Raw genomic sequence first — 17,724 nt, 5'->3', positions numbered from 1 at the left:
GAGCAAGGAGCTAAGATAGGAAATGCAAGAAAGCATCTACTCTGCAATCCGTTAAAGCAAATCTGCAGCTAGTAGGAAAGTGATGGGGCATGATGGTTACAAATAAATGGTATGATAAGCGATTTATTGCCTATTGCCTTCCCTTCAAAGATGCTTTTGTCACTGGTGGAAGTCAATGTAAATTAGCAAGATAGACAGCCTGGTTCTCTCTCATGTCTAGCTCACCCAACAAGGTAAGCAAAGTAGCAATTACATCAACTGAAAGAGTAATTACATCAACTGAAAGAGCAGAAGTTTAAGGACAGCACAAATCAAGCAGCAAACTGTTTGAACACTGAAATGTCATACTCTGCCCTGTGAAGTCAGGGACAAGTTTGATCCTGCCTTGCAGATAAAGACAAAGCCAGCAAGATTAACAAAATGTTTTCAAATAACAATTAAAGAGCTTGGTAAGCTTCCTATTACAGCTATGAAAATACCTACAGACTACGAAAACAGGCATTCCAGGAGACCTAGAGAAGTAACACTTTATTACATGACATCACAACAACAGTGGTGCCTTTAGAGAGGAATGAAATATTAAAACAAAATCTCTTTGATCAGGTATAACACCATATTTCATTTTATCAGGTATAATAAGATCCTGGATCACCTGAACAGGAATGTTCTCACAGGAATTCAGTCTGGCTGTCCATGCAGAGTGTGCCCATGACCTTACTCCAGTCTCCAAAGATCATTACAATAGAAAAACAAACCAAAACCCAACCCTGCTCAAACCCTGCAATTAAGAATTAACTGGCGTCACTGGAAGTGTCAGTCACTCTCACAGACGCTCTTGAGGAAACACAGAGTGGATGACTTGGTGTTCGCTCCCCTCCTCTTTCAGATTACAGCTAAGAAAACTCATGAATAGATTTTTCATTCCTGTAGGTATGTTTCCTTGAGTGACAATCTATGGGAAATTTTCTTCAGGTACAGCATTCCTTCATGTCATTATACACTTCTCTTTTTCCTTCTGTTTTCATTTGCTCACCAAGCCCATTATTTTACTGGGACAGTTGGTATTCTCACGCATATCCTCCCTAAACTATCCATCACAGCAAAACCCCTGCATGAACCTCAAGCAGAGACAGAAGGTCATACAACACTGCTGGTAAATAATCAAAACATTATTTAGATTCTTTGGTTTCCCAGGAGCTCCCACACAGAGCCAGAGCTCTGGGAATATCCCATAGCTGTCTCATCTAGAGACGCTGACACTTAAAACCTGTGATTCCCAAACCTGAATTCTCTCCAAAATCACAGACCTTGGAGAATATGAGCAATCATGCCAACAGGTGACAGCATGTTTATTTCTGATGGAAGACTTGATGCCATACAGACCTGGTTTCTATAGGAATCTCAAACCAAACCACTGCTAGAATGTTCTTGTAATAAATTGCATTTTTCTAGCTAGAACTAGTAATAAAATTAGATTGATTATTTGTAGAAAGGAGATGCTGAAGTATGAAACGTGCTATATATAATTTTATTTCTGGGTCATAGTTTCCTTATAAATGGTCAAGAGTTTTGCTTTGCTCAGGATGACACAATAGGAATCACAAGTCTTTTCTCGAAGGCCACTTAAATGATACAGTGAGCTTACCCACAATCAATTCTTCTGAAGAGGCCATGGCTCAATGGAGATTTACACATCAAAGAAAAATCAGTACGTGCATCTCCACAAATCAATGTTGGGTTTTTTACGCCCACGTCACAAGAAATACCACAAATTGCAATTTGTGTCTCAGTAGCTCTTCATTAAAGTTCCTGAGCAGCTAAAAAAAACCACCTTGAGGATTGCAAGGTCTCTGTGGAAGTGGAGCAACGTCCCCAGATATGCCTGAACCCTGCTTTTAACTGTAGCCTGCTACAGCCAAATCAGTCAACCCTGGAATTAGCTGCAAGCTCCAAGGCTGAGATGATGCCAGCTCTGTCCCAAACCCAGTCCTTAGCCTGCACTGACCAGCATGGTAAGTGCGTGCCTCATTGGTGAACAGCCCAGGATTGGCTGCAGCAAGACTATATGGACACCCTGTAAACCCACCTCATGATCTATAAATCAGCATTCAAGTACCACCTCTATGTTCACGGAGTGAACAACTGGACTGGCATGAATCCTTAGCTATAGTCCAAGGCACTGTACATTAAAATGGATGAAAAGATGTTTAGGTTTGTCAGAGATAGCATAAGGCAGCCTACACTGCACTTACTTCATACACCTACAATATTTTAAAAGTATCTTTTACAGATGGTGAAAGTTTACCAATTTTAGCACAAAGTAATCATTTTGTGCTCTTGATTCTGCAGTTCTCATAAGTATCTACAGACAAGTGGGAAGGGAAGCAAGGTGACCATAAAGTAGGATCATTTTATACTTCGACAGTCTGAGAAGAAAACACTGTGTAAAAGAAACCATAAGAAACACTATTTCCTAATCCTGTATGTTTGAAGATGTTTTGTCTACTTAGCAGGTGTCAGGAGACAAAATTTTCATACAGAAGCAATATCAAATAAAGAAAATTGGTGGAGAGATCATATCTGTCTATGACAAATTAGTCTTACACTTTCGATGATTTGGCAATCTATCCAAACTCACAAGCAAAATCCATCACACAGTCGAGATGATCTGGTGTAAGTTAAAAGGCCAACATTTTCTCACTCCCATCTACTGCTCTTAAAGAGGTTTTCTAGTGTTCTTGGACTCCAGAAGTTCTTGCTTTGAGACGGCAGCCTGACCATACAATTGTTGTCAATAGCAATGTATGAAGTTTATGAAACATTTTTCTACCAAAAGTCTCAAAATGCATACAAAAATAACTGCTGAGCATTTCTATTCTGGAAAACCATCTCTCAACAGAGGAAGAAAAATGTGGAGGTCAATATATTATTATGTACTTGATTCAACATGTAATCAAGTGTCGTGATTTAACCTGTAACTCAGAACCATGCAGCTGCTCGCTTGCTCCCCCACCTACTTCCTCATCCCCCACTCCTGAAGGGATGGGGAGGAGAATCAAAAGAATGTAACTCCCACAGGTTGAGATAAGAACAGCCCAGTAACTAAGGTATAACACAAATCACTACTGCTACCACCGATAATAATAATGATAAGGGAAATAACAAGGGAGGAGAATACAAATTCCTACCACCCACTGACCGATACCCAGCCTGATCGAGGAGAGATCTAGCCCTTCCAGGTAACTGCCCCCAGTTTATATACTGGGCATGACCTGCTGTGATATGGAATACCCCTTTGGTTAGTTTGGGTCAGGTGTCCTGTCTCTGCTTCCTCCTGTCTTCCTCTCCTCCCTGGCAGAGCATGAGGCTCACAAAGCCCTTGCTCAGAGTAAACATTACTGAGCAACAACTAAAAACATCAGTGTTATCAGAGCTGTTCCCAGGCTGAAAGTCAAAACCACAGCACTGAACCAGCTACTAAGAAGGGGAAAAATGACCATTACTGCCGAAGCCAGGACACCAAGTACACACACTGACTTTCAGAATGTCAAACTAACTCTCAGATTTTTGTTTTAAAATCCTCCATCATATGACAACAAATTTTATGCAGCTGAACAAAGTTAGCAGAGCAGAAAGTTCTTTTAGCAAGCAACTATGTTAATTTAGCAAGCAATTGTGCTTGCCGAACAAAAGCATAAAGGAAGAAAACCTGAACATAGCCAGAGTTCAGATCCAAGAGGGCCAAGACCTACTTAAAGCTTATTTGATCTGATGATTTTGCTGTTTGCACTTAAGCCAATGTATGTAGATATGTTACAGATGAAGTGTGAAGGCAAAATGTTAATCAGAACAGAATAACTTTGAGAACTCTTTCCATACATAATTTGCTTTTAACCTAAAAGCTAACGCAGAAGGAAGATGCATAAATGTATGGCCATGTTTAGGCACTTATGCTATCACTGATCACTGAAGTAAGTCTCTCAAATATGTGACTGAAAAGTCAGGTGGCAACCTCCCAACACACTGGAAACACTTCTCTATCCTAGTGTCACAACAAGGAGAGAAGCAGTTGGCTTTAATCTCATCACCATGATGTCAAACAGGATAAAACCATTACTGCAACATACAGACCCTGAAGACCAGGTACCTCCTTTTCAGCCATACCACCCATACCCATGATCAGAGTCCTGTCCTTTTATGGACAGGACTTAACCATATACCATTACTCTCAATAATTAAAATCAAATAATATGGGTCATGTCTGTTCTCTACAACCATAAGAAAAGGCCTCTGACTTCTCTGCAATATGTACCACTGTAGAAGACTTGCAGAAGGTGAATGAAAGTCAGAATAAGAGCTTAGACCTACTTCCCAGTCTTCTATTCCTAAATTTCAACTTGGAATTTACATCATATGCAAGTCAAACTTTGCAATATTGTATGTCTGTACATATGCTGTATATTTTAACCTTAAAATTTGCATTATATATTCATGACACTTTGGCTGACCTCTTAGAATGGGCTCATTTCCACCCGCCACAGAGGAGACCAAGCTTTTATTTCCCTACAGTTACCATTCAGACACATCCAATATGTTTCTGCATTCATCACAAGGGTTTTTTCATTTTTTGCATTGTGCAGAGAGAAATTAAGAGTTTCACATATCAAAAGTAACACTATATGACTCAAACATATTTGACACTTAGAGGCCTTCACAAGGCAATCTGGACTTTGTAAGAAACAGATTTCCTTGAAAACAGAGTACTTTACAGTGCAATAATAAAGGCTACTGCTAACAATTAGAGGAAAATGTTCCAAAATGCATATACCAGGATCTTAATAGATGAAACAGAAAGAGCAGCTCATCTTGATTTCTCTCTAAAATAAGGATGAACTTATAAAAACTCATCTGGGGGGAGTGGCAGTGTGATATTTGTTTCATTTGCTTTAATCAACACAGACCTTTAGAGGAGACAGGCAGCTGGCACCATCTGTTCCGGGACAGAATGAAAACTAAAACTTCTTCTTTGTACTTACATGTGAGGACTGAGTTCATAAAAGTTTCGGTTTCTGTATTCTTCCACTTTCTCGGGAGTATAAATGGGTAGAGATCTGTAGGGGTTTATTGATATCACCACGCTACCAATGTATGTCTGTTGAAGGAGAACAGAAAAGTTATCATGGATTTTACTTTTTAACATACTTTTGCTGCTTATATATTATTGTCTCATTTAATACCCACGCAAAATCAAACGGCGTAATTCTAGCAATGAACAAAATAGGTGCACAAGCTCAGAAAGACCTTTTAGATCTCTCTCATCAATCACCAAGCAGCTATTCTACATAACAGAAAGCCTCTCGTGAACATATTTTAAAAGAAAACCCAATCTTACATATTTCTGTGACAAATTCAGCTGGTAGAGGGAAAGGAAAAAGGACACAGAAGTTCCTGAAGAACCGCTCCATCTGCATGGCAAATGTCACAGGAGCTTTGCTGCAGCCCTCAGGCACTCTTACAAAACCATGTAAAGTAAGGCCAGGGTTGGACTGCACTCCCTCACCCAAGGAGGAGCTTCACTCTGTCTGTTCAAAGCCTCAGGCACAGAAGAGCTTCACAGAGAGGAAACCTGAAGGCTAATAGCCTGTGACAGGTTTCTGTCAAAGACATTTATTGTTAGGATTCAAGTCAGTCAAAGTCCTGCTGTAGTTCCTTAGCAGACACGAAGCATGATTTGTATTTCCAGACTCTACACACACTTGGAAAGCAGACGGAGTAACACACTGTTTTACTCTGTAAGGTCCTGCTCACTGCTGAGCCGAATGAAGACTGATACCATACACCATGATTACCATGTCAGCACATGACACCATTAACCTGCCCTCTTCAAGCCTATTGGGAGGTGCCCTGCAGCTTCCTACACCTCCCCCCAGCTGCAAAGGCTGCATTCAAATACACTAGAGTGGCAGAAAATGCCAAACCCCCATTCCACCCTGCCTGCAGGTACAGATCAAAGACTAATTAAACCCCAAGTGTTCGGTATCTCTTTCCACAACCATGAAAGAAACAAATAACAGGTGGTGAAACACAATTTTCCAGTAACCAGGGGCATCCTGGGAGGTGTAAGGGCTGTACACAAAAGCCAAAGGTTCCCGTTATTTGGATTACATTTGCTAGTAGCTACAGAAGTAAAGTAGTGTTTTTTACAGAGATACATGATTCTTTGCAGTGACACCTTGCAATCACTATTTAGATTTCTCCCCACAACTTTTGTCACAAGAGAAGTAATATGTGCTGTAATATGCATTAATATGTGCTTAACAGGCATTTTGAAAGGGGAACAGAGGCATGAGGAGTCCAAGGTACTCACCAACAGGTTCAGCAGAGCACTGAATTACCTCCACAGCTGCAGTCACAAATTAATACTATTAATTGCTGCAACCCTTCCCTGTCTAGCTTTCCTGTCTAAAGCAATTCTCTGCTAAATGTTAACTAAATCTGGTCCTAAGCAGGAAGCTAGGAGGGCAAGATTTCCCATTTTCTGTAGCATGCGTATGCACAGGCAAGCTGTGAACCCCCATGGTGTTTTCCATCCTGTCTAAAACAGAATTGAGCTAACTAGGCTGCAGCAATAAAATACATAGCATGAGGCTTCCAGAGACTCTTGTAGTTAAACCCTTGTAGTGTTTACTACCCACTGGATGAAACAGAAGCAGCCTCTGCTGACAATTCATTGTATAACTGCTGCTACAATGAAATACTTCACTACTTGGGCTCAAAAGTCACCACCCCTAAACATATACTTCCCCCCCCATCTCCTTTAGAGCTGGTCAGAAAACTTCTGCAGAACATTTCACCCCGTGCATCCAAGCCCAGAACAGAACAAATACCCCAAGAGCCCATGCAGAGCCTGGCGACAGGGAGCAAGCCTGAAGTTGTCTCCCATCTTGGCAGCCAGGCTACAGCTCAAAACACAACAACTCCAATCTGCCTTGCACTGCAATCCAGGACAAAAATGCCCCTAAAGGCATTCAGATACTGACTGTTGAGAACAACCCCTAAATAATTCAGATTTCTGCTAATTTCAAACACATGCCACTGGGTATGATGATATATTTTCCTCAACTATTGATAAAAAAAACCTGGTCTAGGTTTGTGGTCATCCTCCCCCTAAGGAGGAAGATGTTTTCCATCTATGTCTAATGGCTTTGGTTGAAAAAGATGCAAAGGCAAAAACTGCCTTTCTACAGAATCTACTTTGCCCTCTAACACATGGCAGTTTTGGCCATTTGCAAGTCTACAGATTCTTGTTAAGAGTAACATAGTCAAGAGAAACAGCCAAGAGTAACAGATAGTCAAGGGTAACAGTCAAGAGTAAGAAGCTTTCCAGCCTTCACACTTGCATGGATACTCCACTTAGGACTCTTTCCTAATAAAACATTAATATGTTGATTTGTTTCTTCCTAAATCCTTACAATTTGTGAATTCAGCCTGTCATGAAATCCACGCTGGAAACAATCAGCATAAGAGAGACAAAGACCAGATCTTTAAGACTGCATTTTGAAACTGAAATCCTTTGAAACTTGAAAACTTGCCCTTTTCAGCTCATCTGCCACCATAACAGCATATAATGTAATTGCTAAATTCCCTGAAGTACCCCAAGATGCCAAGGTAGAGAAAGATGAGTGAAAGAAAAACCTTTGATTTTTTATTTTGAATACAGGCTTTCAAATGAGATTTATTTAGAATCATCTCTTCATGGCTAAGTATTGCTTAGACAATGTATTTTGGGAATTCAAGTCAGCTGTTTGTCAGACATGAACAAATACAGACCATTTCCTAAAATACCAATACTTCAAAAGGTCAGATGGCTATATAGAAACAAAGACATACTCATGTCCATTTTAAACACCAAGGCAAACCATGCCAAGCAATCATTGTTTTTTGCTGCAAAGCCGCTTACAAGAACTAATGTATTTCCTCTTCTAAAAATGCCAGTAACAAAGCTGATGCTTAATAGCTACTTGCTACTGGTGGTCTGTGAGATTCCACATAACAGGGATAAACAGATCCGGAAAATAGCTTTCCCACATAACATCTGCCTTCCCACCAGAACTCTATTATAAACAAACAACATAAATGGCTTAAATCCTTGAGCAAGGGACAAGCATAGAAACATTCCAGTGATGAAAGAAAAATGCCAAGAGTAGTGGGAGACCATACTGTGGCACTCCAGAGACTAAAGAGATCCTTCATTTTCCCTGTTTAAGGAAAAACTTAAACCCCAGAGGAATGGCCTCATGACGATGAACGCACAGAATGCAGGCAGGAGATTTCTTGGCTTTAACATGGTCTCGTTATGCAAGTTTGGGCAAGATCTGCTGTCTCCTCAAGTTTTGCTAACCAGAGACTCTTGATAACACTCCTTCCTCCAAATTTCAACTTTAATGCAATAACTCACAAGGAAAATTCTGCTTCCTTGGCATGTTTGTCCAGAACCCAAACCAAGAGTACTCTCACTCGTTGTTTATCAGTCCATCTGTCACGTCCTATGGCAACACTGTTAATGGGCTAACATTTCATCTTAGCAAAAGAGCATTGAAATGTCTATCAGGTCAAATGTCAGCACATTCTGCATTCTCCACCAAAACAACACATACAACTCATTCCTGTTCAGCAAAGGGTTTAATACCCCAAGCAGGAAGAAAATTCCAAATCACAATTCAACTGGAAAAGATGATAATATCTGTTACACATCACTTCTAAGTACTGTTGGAGATGCAAGGATCAGGACATTTTGATGCCTGATTTTCTCCCCATAGGACTGAAAGCTAACATAACCTCCTGGAGCAAGACACTGCTGCTACTTCAAGCTTGTACGTGCCTTGCAAAGACGCCTGTGCCTTTCTAACCCAAGCAGCTTTAAGAGTGGTTTAAGAGAAAGCCTAAAATAGCAAGACAATAGGAGGTATCCATTGCTCAGGAGAAACCTACAGGCAGCAAGCAGCCTGTTCCCAGACAAGCACTGGGGAAAGCTATTGCTAGAAACTGGCAAACTGCCTAAAACCCCTGTGGACCTTTTTAGCTGAGAGGTTGCAAAACCCTTACAGAGTGCAGGGAAAGTTCCAAACACCTCTGCAGCCAGGACACACAAGCACTATGGTAAAATCTGATACAAGAGGAAGAGGCAATACAGGCCAACTCAAGAAAGGGAGCTTTCAGAACACCGCTAAGTAGAGCTTATGGGAGAATATTTCACACACACAATATAGCATATTGACAAAGTGATTTCTCCTCCTGGTACAGTTAGTCTTGCAATACCCCAAGGACCCAAAAGAGAGAGACTGCAGCTGCAGAAGCCAGGGAACATTACTGAGAGCAGCTGAAGCTGCAGCATAAGAGTTATCGTACAGCCTGCTCCATATCTTTAAAAGCTCCTCTGCATTTGTGACAAAAGCAGCCTCCTGCAGAGTTTAAAATCATTAAGCATCTACATAGATTTGCTGCAAACCTGAAAGTGCACACTACATCACTTTTGTCAGCTCTGTTTAAAAGAAACTCACTGCTTCTTACTCATGGTAGCTAGTAACAGGCCAGACAAACTGTTGCTGCATACAAGTCACTTCAGCTTTAAAATGCCCAATTGCTAATGTACCCTACAAGTGTGCTTGATTCCTAAAGGCCAAAAAGGTTGCCCTATTCTATTTTTTTTAAATCTACTAATTTTTTAAACCTATTATTTGGGGGGTTTTTTGCCTTATTTTATTTTTTTCTGTGCTCCATTTTATTGGAACACAGAAATAGAAAACAAAGAATTCTAGTGAAATAAGATTGCTAGTGTGAATGCTGATTCTCGCATTCGTGCAGAGTAGCTTTAATACCCCAGATATGTATGATGCATGCTTCCTTAGTATTGATTATGCTCAAATGTACAGGGTTCCTATAACTTTTAAGAGTTTTACATCATGCCACTAAAACACTTCACTGAAATGAGAGACATTAACGTTAGATCAAAGAGAAGCGTGACTAGATTTTATTGGCACAAATCCAGAACCCTGGCTTGGGCAGCACTGTTTTCTTTGCTGGGGGGAGCTGCGTTTTGGTTTTGTGGGTTTTTCTAATGTGACATATGCAAAACTCTGTTTCTAATACTCATTTTCATTTGTGTTTGCCTGAAGTACTGCAGTTCTGGGTCCTGCCAGCTCATAACAACATGTGCCGCTGCATGATCAGAATAGCCCAGGCCAAGGAGATGGCAGACACAGAGGAAGCCTGTTCTCAGTTTTCTGAACCATCCCAAACTCAAACAGAACTGGGCAAATTCAACACTGCAAAGTTACTTTGTAATGAAATCTCTCATTTTACTAAACAGTAGCAACTAGATCAGTACCTTAGTAAAATATCATCTATTATTTGAACAGTCTTGCTGTGTGCTCAAATTTGGTTTTCACTGTGGTTGGCCACAATAAAATAGCTAAATGCACCCTGCTTCTGGTCCATTGTGTATTTTTCAGGATAGCAACACTTGTGAAGTTGCAAGGTGCTATGTTTAAAAAGAATAAGAGGAACATCAAGACTAAAAGTAAAGCCACCTTACACCATTACTGTTTCTGAGGCATTGGTTTACTGCATTACTGTGCATAGCAATGTAGGCAGAGAGGGATGGGCTGGGTACTTGGAAAAGACAAACAAACTAGGATTTCAGACTGGAGAGACATCAATTTGATAGGTGGACCACTCAGTGGATAAAGAACTGGCTGGATGGCCGCACGCAAAGAGTTGTGGTCAATGGCTCAATGTTCAGCTAGAAACCAGTAATGAGTGGTGTCTCTTAGGGACTGGTGTTGGGACCGGTCTTGTTCATCTTTGTCAGTGACATGGACAGTGGGATTGAGTGTGCCCTCAGCAAGTTTGCCAATGACACCAAGCTGTGTGGTTCCGTTGATACGCTGGAGGGAAGGAATGCCATCCAGAGGGATCTTGACACGCTTGTGAGGTGGGCTGATGCCAACCTCATGAAGTTTAACCATGCCAAGTGCAAGGTCCTACACCTGGGTCGGAGCAATCCCAGGCACAGCTACAGGTTGGGCAGAGAAGATTCAGAGCAGCCCTGTGGAGAAGGACTTGGGGGTGTTGGTCAATGAGAAAATGAACATGAGGCAGCTTCAGTGTGGACAAGTTGTTGGAACAAGTCCAGAGGAGGCCACGAGGATGATCAGGGGACTGGAGCACCTCCCATATGAAGACAGGCTGAGAAAGTTGGGGCTGTTCAGGCTGGAGAAGTGAAGGCTACGTGGAGACCTCATAGCAGCCTTCCAATAACTGAAGGGGACCTATGCCGGGGAGGGACTACTTCACTAGGGACTCTAGTGATAGGACAAGAGGTAACGGGTTAAAACTTAAACAGGGAAAGTTTAGATTGGATATAAGGAAGAAATTCTTTACTGTAAGGGTGGTGAGGTACTGGAATGGGTTGCCCAGGGAAGTTGTGAATGCTCCATCCCTGGCGGTATTCAAGGCCAGGTTGGACAGAGCCTTGGGTGACATGGCTTAGTGTGAGGTGTCCCTGCCCATGGCAGAGGGGTTGGAACTTGATAATCTTAAGGTCCTTTCCAACCCTAACTATTCTATGATACCATGATTCTATGATTTCATCCTGCCATACACCAGGGGCAAGACAGCACATACAAAATAGACTCCACCTGTGATCTAAGCTGTGCCACTGCACTTTGCCTTGAGCCAATACTGGGCTAACGCTCCTTGTGTGTCAGTGAGCTGGAAGCACAAGCAGAGCTTCTGGGTACCATCTGCAAGCAACTATGCAGGCACAACACAAGCTCAGGATCCCAAAGAGCAATGATCAAGTGGAAACAAGAAGAACTAACAAAGTTTCCTCAAACAGGAGCTTCTGTGTGGATTTTCCCATATCCAGTAAAGATTGTATTAACACAGCATCACAACACTAATTCTTAGTTAGCAAAAGAAAATTCCATGTTTTGTCTCCTCTTTTTCATATTTTCCAGCAAACACAGCATCTCTGCAAAGTTCCTGATCAGCTCTAATGAGGCCACAGTAATCAGTGAGTTGTACAGACAAGAAAGCCTGTTTCCAACCCTCTCATTGTAAGCGAGGCCAATGTTATTTTTCCAAAAGCTAGTCGGCAGTAAACTGAAAATACAAACCAGACTCTCATAAGAAGTATTTCTCTCTTCAGACATATATACATATGTATATATGGAGCAACCTCTCCTTCTCCTTGATACTATTTTTCACTAGTTTGGATGGAGTCCTTTCTAATCATGTGAAGAAATATAATACTCAATGTCTGAACAAACTCAGCCTGTTCCCCATGATGACTAAAACTCTCTTGCTCAAGACCACCCTCCCAGACATTGCATTTAAGCCCCAGAAATAAAGTGGGCAAAGTCTGTATGTTGCAATAAAAATAACCCAAATCCTGGGAGCTATTGTATGTGCTTAATGCAGTTATTAATCATGATAGACAGCCTTGTAAAACCTGCATAAGACAGTAAAGACTGTAAAGAACACTACACAGAAGAGCACTGGATGAGTTTCTGAAACTCAGAAGGGAAGAACAGATCAAGGAAAAAAAAAGGAAAAAAAAAGAAAAATAAAGAAATTAAGGAAAAGAAGAAACTGAGGCAACAGTATCCACAGTTCAAGCAAAACCATCTTCCTGCTAGAGGGGACAAAATTCAGCATTAGTGTATCTTAGTCCTCTGCTACATGCGTTGATGGCTGATATGACACAAGAAACAAAGCTCAAACAGGTAACACAAAGGGAGAAGTGTGTATCTATATCCCAAAGCAAACAATCATGACACGGGCAATATATGTTCTGCTAAATTATTCTTCAACATGGGCTTGATCCTGCAAGTCCCTGTGCAAACAGCAGCAGTCTGAACAAGCTACAGGTAACTCACAACGGCCATGATCAAGCCCTTAATCACACTGTAACCTGCTTTAGATCTGGGCCCTGAAGTAAAGGCATATAATTTCCCAGAGAGAGACACCCACACAGCAAGTTGAAACAAGCACTTAAAGGGGATGCATGTGCACAGATTATGAGGTTTCTCTTCCGAGTTTCTTGAGGGCACAGAAATCTCCGCAGCTCAGTGAATATTGCTGCTAACCTAGAGATCATTCTGACAGACTCTAATGTTGTTATTAAAGAAGCAGATGAATCATCTCAGCCATCTGCCCCTCTGACTACATTGGGATGTTTTAATAAAAACAAATAAAATTCCTACAAAGGATAAAATTATATAGAAAACCTACAAAGTAAGTGATGAGGAAGTCAACCCAAAGCAGACTCTTTGACTAAGATGGCATTTAAATACTCCAGAACTTCAGTACTTGCTCACTTCTCAAAAGATAAAACCTTGTTATCATAAGCAAACAGTAGTTGGAGACTGGGTAGCATCTATGCCAAGAACCCATGGGTGAAAACATTAGCAAGAGCACTAATTCAGAAATGTTTCACTTTTCTGTATGAATAAAATGAGGAGGAAGGCAGGGAAGAGAGGCTCCTGCCATCCTGCAGCCAAGACTAACTTATACTCTTCAGAGTGAAAACCATGTTTTTACAGCACTTGGACACTCTTGCTTCTCTTATTTGCTAATCTGTCATTAATCTTCCTTTTCTGTTTTTATTTCATGTAACATGCACTGAAACCACCAGTGAATGCCCAAAATGTCATCATCACCTTAGCGAAGATTTCTTCACATCATTCTGCAGCAGAGCTAACACTGTAACAGTCCCTGGGGCCCTACAGGAGGCATTTCCTACATCACCTCCTCTCTTCTTTCAAAGTGTCACATCACAGGCAAAAAAGAAAGTGTGTAGGAAGAAGATCCTGACACACAGCTCACAGTATGTATACAACTTTCCATGATCGTACTCCCTTATACAAATACTGCATACAAAGCCTACAAACAAGTGTCCCAAACGCTATGCTCAGAACTGTGGGAGCAGTACAAAAAGGAAGGGAAACAAAGCACTGCCTTGAGATAAGCAACTCTCCTCCCACGAGGCACTTCAAGGTGCACAGCAGCCAACCTGCTGGCTGTGAAAATCTTTACTCCTGACTCCAAGCAAGGCAAGAAGTTTGTTCGACCAGAGCCAGCTGATGTGAATGGCCCAGAGGAGCAACAAGAGTTCTACCTAGATAACAAGCAAAGCAAGATTTACAGGGAGGCAGAATACCACTTCTCAGACCATGAGCTATCCTGAGAAAAGATGTGCCTTGAGCACACAAGCCTTTCTTCACATCTGAAGGAGAAGCAGCAGGCTTCAAAGTCCTAGCCTGTGGCAGCTGCAACAATATTATTACTACAACTCAGTAGCTTCCCTCAAAGAGGGAAAATGTTGAGGCACAGATGGGAAAATCGCTCAGAACAACAAATGCAATCCCCGAGGGAGGATGAGAAGATTGGAGGAAGCGCAGGTCCCCTGGGCTCCCATTACAGGTGGACGGATGGCTGCTCTTAAACCATCCTGACCTTAAGAAATGACTCAGACACCTACAACTCATGTCAAGCTCCCAAAGGAAGACCAGCAGTCCAGGCTGGATTCACTGAACAAATGCAAGTGAATACACTGAAGCATAAGAGAGAAGGGCTGGGTCTGGTAGGGGCATAGATTCTTCTGTGAAGGCACAGAGCTGATCCTGACAGCCATGTATGCAGCTAGGGCATACCCAAAACCACAGGGGACAACAGCCCTCTTCAAAACCCAACAAAGGACTCCAGCTGTCCTCAAAAGCAACATACTACAGACCAACATGATCACGCTGACATGAGAAGGTAATAAAGTTGAGAATAAAACTGAACCTCAACAATCATTTGATTGTATTACAACAGATGATTTTCCCAGCATGCTCCATTTCCATCCTCCCAATATCACAAAACTCTGTTCTTCACAACAGCAATGAAGTTATATGGACTGATGGTCACACAAGGCTGATGCAAACCAAGGCAATTGGTCTCATTCACCACAATTTTGTCCCCACCTTCTTCCTCCAAATGCAGCATCTGCAGTGCCAGGTGCAAGTGCAGTAGGAACAAAGGCACTACACTTGGCAGCAATTCAGTGAACTCATAAATACTATAAAAGTATCTGGAAAAGGGGTGAATCAGTAACACAGACAGACATAGTGGAATAAGGTCAAGTCAGAAACAAAAACGCTACTCTTTAATATTAAAGCACCAGATATCAACAGGAAGCAGCTCAGTCTGTGAAACAAGCACATCACAACAAACAGCCACACCACCAGAAGGCAGCCACAAGGATGCTACCTCAAAGAGATAACACTGAGTTATCACACTGGAATGCCAAATATTTAACGTCTCAGTGATAAAACAACATGTGTTCAGTACCATAAGACTGTTCCTGCCCAAAGCATCCCACGAACTCCACACACAAATTAAACGCTGACATCAGAGACAGATTCTGTTTTGTTGTAAGAACAAAAAAAGCAAACAAACATTTTGTTGTAGGGAACAAAATGTTGACCTCTGCAAATTTGGGAAGACTTCAAGAAACAACATAACTGCAGGGAAAAATGTGCAGGGCAGCAGAATAAAGCTGTATCTGGCCTTTAAAGGCTGACTCACGTGAGCCTACGCAGCTCCGCTTCCCTCCAGACTCCTCAACACCTCCCTTGCTGCTTCCACACACCTCACAAAGCAACAAACCCAACACCAAAATGAGTTTCAGACTGATACATGTACTACAATTTATCCCGAAACTCTACAATTCATGAGTCACCGTAAATACACGTATAGACACAGATGCCTCCCTCCCATTTGTCAGCATCCCAAAATACAAATGAGAAATAGCTGCTGAGCCGCATTGGCTCACCATATTTCTGCCAACTTAATAAATAAATCATTTAAAAAATAGAAAGTTCAGGGAGGGAGTTCAACAGAACGAGTCAAAATTCATCAGTCACACACAAACTGCAGTTTATGAATGTATTTGAAGTCTTCCATGCGGTCTCTGGGTCACGCATTTTAACCACACAAACTGCTCCCTGGAACCTTCAAATAATCAGCATTGTGGGTGTTTTCTGCTTGCCAACCGCACTGCCCATGAGCCACGTTTTGCTTTGTAAAGTTACAGAAAAGCTCTCACGCTTTTGCAAGTGATATTTACAGAACTTCTGTGAAAAAAGCAATGCAGATTTCATCAATGAAAAGTTTAAGAGTTGCAAAAAAAAAGAACATAATAAACAATCACAGCTTTCTAATGAGATTTTTCTTGGTCAGACATACCCCACACATTTCCAGACATGACTAAATTCCAAGATTCCCATGTCCAATTAACACATGCGTGTTACTCAATGAGCCCTCCCCCCCAAAGCCACTCAGCATGAGATTACTGCAGAATCTGATGGGCTTTAGTAGAATATTTGGCCTAGCTCCAGCTCCACCAGCCTTCATGCTTATTTTTATAGGCACAGCCTCCAGCTTTGCGCTCTGGTATGCAACCCAGCACCCAAGTCCATTAAACTTTCCATCAAATACACATGAAATTGAACAACAGGTAACCAAGCTGTAGTCTGTCCTCTAACTGCTTAGAGTACACTTATTGCTCTGTTTGCACCATGGCATGAAACTGCTATTTTTCTTGAAGGGTTTACAGTGACCATACCCAGGAAGGTACAAGAGGGCTGTCAGGAGATCCAGCTCTCAATGCTCTCACAAAAAGGAGCTCCTACAGAGAAGATCTAGAATTTCAAAGGGGTAAATGGATCTGGCATTAGGATCTCCAACATCAAACATCCAGCATCAAACGTTACTACTGTGAAAGAGACTGGAAAAGACAAAAATTGTATTTTTTTTCCAGTGGAACAAGCCTATTTATCCTGTCATCTCTGGCTACAGGGAGAGATTTGGCACTGTTCACTGATGGCCTGATCTGACTCTCATATCTCATTGAATGGTTTGGGTTGGAAGGGACCTTCAAAGATCACCTAGTACAACCCCTTACAATGAGCAGGGCCACCTCTAACTAGGTCAGGTTGCCCAGAGCCCTGTCCAACCTGACCTTGAATGTTTCCAGGGATGGAGCATCTACCACCTCTCTGGGCAACCTGCTCCAGTGTTTTACCACTCTCATAGTAAAAGTTTTGTCCTTGTATCTAGTCTAAACCTGTCCCCTTTTAGTTTAAAACTATTACCCCTTGTCCTATCATAACACACACTACTGAAAAGTTTGTCCCATCTTTCTTATAAGCCCCCTTTGTTGGTTTACCTGTAAAGACAGGCTACACAATTATGCAATGTCTGGCCAACGTTACAGCATTTTCAAAGCTAACAGAACTCATTCCTCACAACAAATCCTTTTGAAGGTTATAACTGCAGCTCCAATTTAAAATTAACATATGTAGCACAGGTACAGCTGGCAGTCTACAGGAAACTACTTAGAATTTGATGTTGAGTAAGCCCTGGTTTACTGCTGTAGAAACATTTCAATCCATTCATATGGCTTCAGTTTGATGAAGTTTTTTAAACTTTGACACAACTTTTGGCAATGCCTACAATGAAGCATTGACATAAGAGCTGAACTTAACCCAACAACTGAGCCATAAAAAGACAAACCCATTCCTACTGCCCTCGGAAAGCAGCCTGAGAGGTCAGCTTGTGTATGTAGCTTGTTAGAGCTGAAGAAATCTGCAGTCTTTGTTACGCACCAACAGTAGC

The 17,724-nt window shown here is 41.6% G+C and overlaps 1 protein-coding gene across 3 annotated transcripts in view; it reads right to left on the bottom strand.

The window, feature by feature from the left end:
• MYO1B (myosin IB) overlaps positions 1-17,724 on the bottom strand; it is a 116,611-nt gene that overhangs the window by 78,005 nt on the left and 20,882 nt on the right. For all 3 annotated transcript variants that reach the window (XM_005145572.2, XM_031045838.1, XM_005145573.2), the window contains exon 3: positions 5,037-5,152. In XM_005145572.2, coding sequence (XP_005145629.1) covers positions 5,037-5,152 — 116 coding nt within the window. The remainder of the gene's footprint in view (positions 1-5,036; positions 5,153-17,724) is intronic.

Source organism: Melopsittacus undulatus, chromosome 8, assembly GCF_012275295.1.
Source record: "Melopsittacus undulatus isolate bMelUnd1 chromosome 8, bMelUnd1.mat.Z, whole genome shotgun sequence".
In the NCBI taxonomy this organism is placed as follows: Eukaryota; Metazoa; Chordata; class Aves; order Psittaciformes; family Psittaculidae; genus Melopsittacus; species Melopsittacus undulatus.
This window is presented reverse-complemented; position numbering and strand designations above follow the sequence as displayed.